The sequence below is a fragment of the Cordyceps militaris genome (genome assembly GCF_000225605.1).
Source record: "Cordyceps militaris CM01 unplaced genomic scaffold CCM_S00006, whole genome shotgun sequence".
In the NCBI taxonomy this organism is placed as follows: domain Eukaryota; kingdom Fungi; phylum Ascomycota; class Sordariomycetes; order Hypocreales; family Cordycipitaceae; genus Cordyceps; species Cordyceps militaris.
The window spans coordinates 1417996-1426547 of record NW_006271974.1 but is presented as its reverse complement, the minus strand read 5'-3'; the positions used below and the strand labels follow the sequence as shown (position 1 = coordinate 1426547).

Here is an 8552-nt window from a genome sequence, read left to right as displayed (position 1 = left end):
GGTATCCTGGTTGACGCACAAATTACAGCGGCAATTGTCGCTAGTTGTGTCAGTATGCATTGTAAATCCCGCCACCCAATACAACTCACCGAAGCCAAAACTTTGAACTTGACACTGGTTAGCCGGTCGTAACACATAATTTCGAAACGCTCCTTACAGAAGTGTGTTCGCTTGTCTTCCAGATTCAGCACTTCTCAAAAGAAGTCCCCTCGCATTTGATTCTAGCACTGTTGAGTACAATCGTGCGCTGGGCCGAACGCCCGAGTTAGCTGCCGACAGCCAGCTTCGTCCAAGAGCGGCTCCTGGGCTGAACATAATTAGTAGCGATTTCACGATGCTTAGATCAAACATTAAATACCGCATAGATCGGACCGCGGCTAGCAACCCCATTTTCATTTTGTCGTGTCTCGTCAACCGAATTGTGTTTGCAGCTTGTCGTCATACCCCGGATTGACGGAGGAAGTGGGCTGCCGGCCGGCAAATCCGTTTTACATGCACGCCACAGTTCGCACGTGAGAGCGCCGCCAAATCAGCAGGGAGCGCCACAGCGGCGCAGGTGGCTGCAAAAGTTCTGATGTCGCAACTTCATCTCAGGGAGGACCGGCCAGCGCAACGACGATTACCATTCAACAGCTTCACACACCAAAACACAAGATAGAAAATCATCGCCACCCTCTGTACAAATATTTACCAAGACGAAATTCGCAGCCGAAGATACAATCAGACAGGACAGTATTAGCGGAAGCGAATTTCCCCCCACGTGCGACGAAAACCTGTCATGGCACTACAGCTCTAGCCATCTTTGCGCCCTTGACCAAGGCATCATATACGAGAGCGCTCGATCCCTTGAAACGTCGGGGTCGCTCCCCATCTACAGCATGAACTCCGAAGACGAGCAGCTCGTCAAATTCTACAACCATCGCGTGGCGGCGCACCGAAAACTCCTCTCCACGACAAGCGACAAACTCTGGCAAAAGCTTCACTGGTCAGGCTGGAGCATTTCGCTGCTGATCCTCGCGGCTACATTTCTCTACCGAGCGTATGGCCAGGAAACAACCCTCGACGCAGTCGTGACATCAGCCGCCAACATCCTACTCGAGGCGCTCATTTTTATCCTACCCGCCCGTGTCATCTTTGCTCTCGACAGCTGGGTCAACCCTTCGCAATCGATGAACAGCAGTAATACACACACAGCCAAAAGCGATGCGATGCGCCGTATCATAGGACTAGATCGCCCCGGAGGCATGATGGCATCAGTTATGAAGGCGAGAAGCCGCGCGCTCTCAGCCACAAGCAGCGTCTTTGGCATACAGACGGAATCCGATCGGCCGCCGGGGCTGGGCAATATTGATAATTCCTGCTACCAGAACAGCATCCTGCAGGGTCTGTCATCTCTGGATTCCATGCCGGAATTTCTGTCGACTTGCCTCGAGAATCTAGACACCGAACAATCGAACAACAGTGTCGCTCAGACACTAAAAACACTGATATTCGACCTAAACGATCTCGAAAATAACGGGCAGACGTTGTGGACGCCAAGAGTCCTCAAATCGATGAGCACGTGGACGCAGCAGGATGCACAAGAATATTACTCCAAAATATTGGATGACATCGAAAGGGGTGTGACCGCGGCAGTCCAGGAGAGGCGACCACTGCACGGGCTGGAAAGTGACACACCGGTCAAGGACGATGCGACACCCAGCGAACACAGCGATGATAGTGGATACCAAAGCGCCAGCCCCGACAGTAGATTGTCAGAGATGAAGCTGGTTCGAAATCCCCTCGAGGGCCTCCTCGCACAGAGAGTGGCCTGTATCCGATGCGGTCACTCGGATGGTATCTCCATGATCCCTTTCAATTGTCTGACACTAAGTCTTGGACTGGAGAAGCATCAGCATGATCTCTACGAGCGTTTAGACGCCTACACCAAGGTCGAGGCAATTGAGGGTGTCGAGTGCCCGAAGTGCACGCTCCTGAAAACGCAGGACCTTTTGACGAACCTCCTAAATAAGATGAAGGAGAAAAATATGCCAGAGGCGCAGTTGGCTGACCCTGTACGGCGCTTAGAGGCAGTCAATCTTGCTTTGGAGGAAGACGACTTTGATGAAAAGACTCTCCATGGTGCATGTAAGATTTCGCCCAAGAGCAAGGTGACGACGACCAAGACAAAACAAATAGTGATTGGGCGGCCACCGCAGTCACTGGTCGTGCACATGAATCGGTCCGTGTTTGATCCAGCCACTTTTGATATGATCAAAAACTCTGCGCCCGTGCAGTTTCCCATGACGCTGGACCTTGGCCCGTGGTGCCTAGGCAGCTCGGGCGCCAAGTCGGGCGGCGTCGATGACGAGGAGCTGTGGCCCACGGGGTCCATGTCCTCTTTGATTGCGGGGGACAGTAGCCGCTCGCGGCTTTCTGGTCCGATTTACGAGCTGCGCGCAGCCGTAACGCACTATGGCCGCCACGAAAACGGCCACTACATATGCTATCGCAAGTACCCGCGATCTGCGCCAAGCAGCCCGTCTCCTAGCGAAGCTGCTGAAGCAGTAGAGGAAGAAAGGCCAGAGGGATCAACAGTACCCGTGGCGGAGGAGATGGCTTCAGAACTATTGGCCGAGCCCCAGGCTGCCGCCAGACAGTCAGACGATTCCACCAAATCAACCCAAAAAAGCCTTGGGCAAGAATTATATACGACTGAAACCAACAGCGATGCGCAAGAGGCAGGAAAAGAGGACGCTATTGATGCCGATAGTGATAGCACAACACAAACGGAGAGGCTGACTGAGGCTAGCATAGCTAGCGAGCCAACTTGGTGGCGACTAAGCGACCATAACGTGAGTAAGGTTAGCGACGAGACGGTTATGTCGCTATCACCCGGTGTTTTTATGCTCTTTTACGAATGCGTCGACCCCAACATGGTTCTCGACGTCGACGAGGACGAGATGCAGGACGCCGAGTCCAACCTGCCGAGCGTCCACTATGAAGTGACGGCGGCGCTCGACTCGGAGGGCGAGGAGTCGCACACCATCAAGTCAGCGGCGTCCACGACGGCGACGGAGACGGATGCGGACGACAGTCACTCAGGCGGCAGCACGACGGAGACGGACAACACGACGGTCGGCACAGCAAAGTCGGTGTCTCTCCCGGACAGCGATTCCGAGGATGGTGGTAAGGTGTAAGATGGTTGGGCGTTCTTCACAGGGTATCACACTATTCGTCTAGGGCAGGCACATATATACGGCGGCGTTTTGCGGATGATGCTCGACAGAGGTACGGGATGTCCTAACTGTGCGGCATGGCTGGGGCGGTGTCTATTTTCCTCGGGAATTGCTGAAGCGAGCATAGCATGATAACAATGCATTTTTTTTTCTTCACTACGATGCAGTGTCGTGAACATGACTTTGTACAGACGAGTGGTCGCTCCTTTACGATAGTCGGATTACAAACGAATGGGTGCGACCACCAGTAACTAAAATAGTTACGAACCATTCAGTGTTTTACGTTACTCGCCCGTCGATGAGACATACAGAAAACGCAACTACAGTAGCCAAAACAAGATGGGCTGCTTCTGCCTATCGGTATAACAGACAGCACCCACGTTGGGCGGCCTGACTCCCTTGGGTGTCAGGGTAACGGGGCCGGCTTCAGGGGGTATGATTGTTGACTTGAACAAAACGAGCGTGGTTTTTGCATCTAATCTAATGATAATGCGCTTCCTTTTTTTTTCCCTTTCCGATTTTTTATACCCGCGGTGAGATAATCTCAGCTATGTACAGTGTAGGTAGGCGCGCTTGGCCACAGCCAGCTCGGGCGCCAGCCAGTCTGGACTGGATATAGGGACCTCTTTTCGCCTATTGACAAGCTCCCATGGAGAAGCCGCCGGGGCATTGCTCCGGAAGTGGCGATGGTTGCTTGGTCGCTCTGTCGAGCTATTTGCAGCTAGGAGTCGGAACAGGGCAAGCCGATGAGACGACCGGGGCTGGAGCAGCTGGGCCGGACGGGGCTGGAGCAGCTGGGCCGGACGGGGCGGGAGCATCGCAGGCAAAGGCATTGCCGCCGGAAGGAGCAGCTGGCGCAGGAGCAGCTGGCGCAGGAGCAGACGGCGCAGGAGCAGACGGCGCAGGAGCAGACGGCGCAGGACCAGACGGCGCCGGACCAGCCGGAGCCGGAGCAGATGTGGGAGGAGGGCTGGGTGTGGCATTGGGTCCCGTCGCCATGCCCCCAGTAGCAGGAGCAGCAGTGGCGGTGCCAACGCAGACCTTGGCGTCGACAGACAGCGAATCGCATTGAATCGGCGTAGGACTAGCGTTCAGTGCTTGGCTATGTTTAAAACGTTAGAAAGCTTTTTGTATTTATCTCTTTTTCCCCGTGGCGGTGCGTTTTCGACTTACAATGAGGCCAACGGCATGCCGTAAGCCTCTGCAATCTTGTAGCAAGTGTCCCCGGTGACGATGGCATACTGATTGCCGCCTAGAGGAGGGGGGAAAGCAAGGTTAGCTCTCCGCCAAAAGAAAAAAAGCTCTCCCGTTGCCCATCATGGCAAGGTTGCTGGGAGAAGAAAACTCACAAGCACCGCCGGCACCGCCGGCTGTCGGGGCGGCGGCGCCAGACGTGGTGGGGGCATCCATGGCGGAGACGCTGCCCGGAGTGATCACGGTGGCGAAGGTGGTGGGCGCGGCGCCGCTGGCGGCGGTCGTGCCCGTGGCGGAGGCTGGGATGATGCCGACGGCGGCGGCGATGAGCATGGTGGCGAAGCGAGCCATGGTGAGCAAGGTGTACGTTCGGTAGTGGACGTGGAAAGTTGTTTGGTTGGATGATGAGAAGACGGGGTGTGTGGTGCTGGGGGAGGAGATGCAGACGGGTTATATATATTGCAAACAACTCCCTTGTTGCGAAGCGTAGGATTGATAGAAACAGCCAGGCAAGCGCCTACCTAGAGAACAACACCGTCCAGCTGTCGCCATGGTGTAGGAGAACCTTTGTTCAGAAGTGTCTTGAAGCTTTGTTAGGTCCACTGACTGCATCAAATGTGTTACGATTATGAAGCGAGTTTCTGCGTATCGCCCGCGCGTGTTGCACAAGAGCTGGATAATGTATCATGTATAGGTGCTTTGTCAACGTGTCGATGCCTGTGCGTGGTTGCGTGTTGGTCATACTGTGCGACCAGAGCAGGCTGCCCGCCACGAACACCTGCTGCACAGGGCCTGCGAACCGCCCATGTGGCCCTGGACTTGGCTTTGGAGTGTTTCCAATTGACCATGCGCGAAAGAAGAAGCTGCGTGTCGCCAGGGTTCTCCAGAATGGCCCCGTGTAAGCCGTGGAAGACCAACAATGCGTGCTCTCTGGCTTGAAACTGTATTATGCTGCCGAGACAAGTCTCATGGCTACTATGGCGCCAAATGCTCTTTGACTAGTGCGCGAGTTGTATTATTTTTGTATGCTCTATGAGTGCCGGGAAATGGCTGTGATTATGATGGCTGCTGGTTCCTAGGCGCCACAAGATTGTCAAAGACCGTTGCTGGACAACGGGCGTAACAAAAGGCAAAGGGCTTACATGACGTATCCTATTGTGATGCCCTTAGATTCCAGCTCACTGCATATTTTCCTATTAATTATGAACTCAAGCTTCACCTAGATGATGGGTAGATGTTACCTTTGTTGTCACGCCCGTACGACCTGTGTGTACATGTAAGCAGCACTTGCACAGAGTCGACAGTTCCTGCCGATTTAGCCGGCTGCTCTTTTGTTCCTTGTATAAAGTAGTCTCCGTGTATAAAGTAGTATTCACAGGCGTATCGTCTACTCAGAGTCGACGCAGGATGAAATAGAAACGGCTCGTACAACAGCCACAGCACAAGCCCGAGTATTGAACCGGCACACCCAACTAGTTGGGTTTTCATGTAAAGACCCCATCTTTCATTTCTTCTTTTATTTCTTTTCTCAAACATCAACCAGTACCCGGCGAGATGTGTTCCCACATGTAGATGCTTGCGAAAACGTGTATGGCCGGTTTTCCGCATGTGAGTTGCCATATCGTATCGCCTTGCCTCGTCCGAGCGTGGCAGCAATACGAAGATGGCGTGGGTCTTATGAATTATATAAGCAGGCTAATATAGATATTAGATAACTAGTTATAACTAAGAGTAATTTTATATAATAGAGTTAAAGAATAATATATATTAGAACTTATAGCTATTTTTACCTTATTCTTTTTTAACTAAAAAAAGAAATTCCTTCCTTTTTATACCTATTTTCTAGTCTAGTTAATTAGCCTAATTATACTCTTTTAATATATCTTTTTATTACCTAATTCTATTAATAATTAAGATTAGTTTTTTTAAATTTAACTCTTTTATTTATATATTACTATCTTTTTTTAGCTTTTTATTATAAGTAGGTCTTTAGCTAATTATATATACTATAATCTTTACTTAAATTATAATATACCTTCTAAGTAGATTCTTTTTTCTTTTATTTATATTATTTTAAAGAAGTATTTTAGAATTTAATTAAGAATAGTATTTTTTAATAAATTAATCTTTTATAACTACTTTTATTAAATTAAAGAATATTTAAGTTCTTTATATATATAGTTCTTTTTAATCCTATTATAATTATTTTATCCTCTTTTTCTTTCTATATTTATTAACTTACCTATATTATTTTCTTTAATTATTTAAAAGTAAAATAATAATAGCTTTAATAATATATTACTTTCTAATAATATAATCTTATTATAATATATAAAATAAGGTATTTTTAATAATTATATAAGAGTATTTAAATTACTTCTAATTCTTTAAAAGACTAGTTTCTTTTCCTTTATTTATTATTTTTAATATACCTTATTTTTATTTTTTTTTTACTTATAAAGAAACCTTTAATCTTAATAATATTATTAACTTTAAATATATTATCTTTACTTTAAAGTATTTATAAGGTATTAATAACTTAAATTTAATAAAATAGTTTTAGCTTTTAATTTCTATAAAGGTTTAAAAGGTAAATAGTATATTTATTATATTTAATTTTAAAAGTATATATTATTCTTTTTAATTATTTTATTTTTTATTAACTTTTAATCTTAATAATATAGACTTAAATAATATTATTATATTATTCTTTACCTTTTTAGGCTTAAATAATATTAATAACTATTCCCTTACCCTTAATTTAGTTAAAAAGAATACTTAAGTATCCTTAAAAACCTAAAAAAAGTTTATAATTATAACTTAAACTATTATATATACTCTTAATAATCTTTATAAAGTCCTATATATAATATATATATATTCCTTTATAGGAAACCTTTAAAGTTATAAGTATTATTATATTATAACCTTAATTAATACTACTTCTCTTTATTATAATAAGCTAATAAGTTATTATTTTAAATATTATATAAAAAGAACTTAATATTAGGCTATTAAGTTTATACTTCTTTTCTATCCTTTTATTCTTAATTATATTCTAATTAAGTCTTTTAAGAATCCTTTCTTTTTATATATTTTATTTTAACTTCTAGCTATAAAAATTAACTTTTTAGATAATCTTAAGGTTATTAGTTTTTTAATTATTAATAAAATAAATTCCTTTACTTCTATATTATTAAAAATTATAAAAGAGTTTATAATTAAGGCTTTTCTTACTAAATAATATTAGACTTTAATAGGTCTTAAGGCTTATAAAAAGGAATAGAATTCTACTTAAACCTTTTTTAAGATAATAGTAATTATAAGTAAGTATAAGTCTTTTAGCTTATTCTATAGATATAAAATTATATTTAATACTTATTTAGTTAAATTAGAATAGTATAAAGCTATTATAAATTATTTAATAAAAAATCTTACTAATAAATAATAAGATTATTTTATACCTTTTTTATATTTTTTATCCCTTTTTTTTCTATTAATATCTAAAGATATTATTATTAGGTTTTAGTCTAAATTAAACTCTTATTACTTTTAAACTTTATAATTCTAATTAAATCTTAAAAATAAATAAATAACTATAGTAAAAGGTTCTTTATAAATCTATCTACTAGTATATCTTTATTAGAAGATATAATACCTTAAATAATATATTAATATTCTTATTAAAGCTATAAATAATAAATATTAATATATTATAATTTAGTATTAATTCTTTAATTTCTAGCTATAACTAGATAAATTATTTATTAATTATTATAGAAAATTTTATAGGGTAGTCTAGAAATAATATCTATTTCCTAGAAAAGATACTTAAGTATAACTATTTCTTTTATAGTATTCTAAAAAGCTAATAACTTAACTTCTATAGTAAAAGTTATTATTATACTTTAATATAATACTTTCTAGGCTATAATTCCTTTAAAAAGGATTATAATAAATCCCTAACTAGATTTCCTTATATCTAAATTATTAGTATATAAGATATTATTTACTATTTATAAAATAATTATCTCTTTATTCTTACTATATATAATATAGTAATTCTTAGTATTAAGAAAATACTAAATAATTTAAATAGCTATATTAAAATATATTTAAAATAGGTTTATTAAATAATAA

General features: G+C 42.6%; 1 protein-coding gene across 1 annotated transcript; it reads left to right on the top strand.

Moving 5' to 3' along the window:
* Window positions 1–878: 878 nt before the first annotated feature.
* CCM_07726 (ubiquitin C-terminal hydrolase, putative) lies at window positions 879–3179 on the top strand (the record flags this gene model as incomplete). Its single annotated transcript, XM_006672866.1, has 4 exons — window positions 879–2127; window positions 2179–2638; window positions 2708–2751; window positions 2797–3179. 4 exons carry the CDS (start codon window positions 879–881, stop codon window positions 3177–3179), a joined length of 2136 nt encoding a protein of 711 aa, XP_006672929.1.
* Window positions 3180–8552: the final 5373 nt, after the last annotated feature.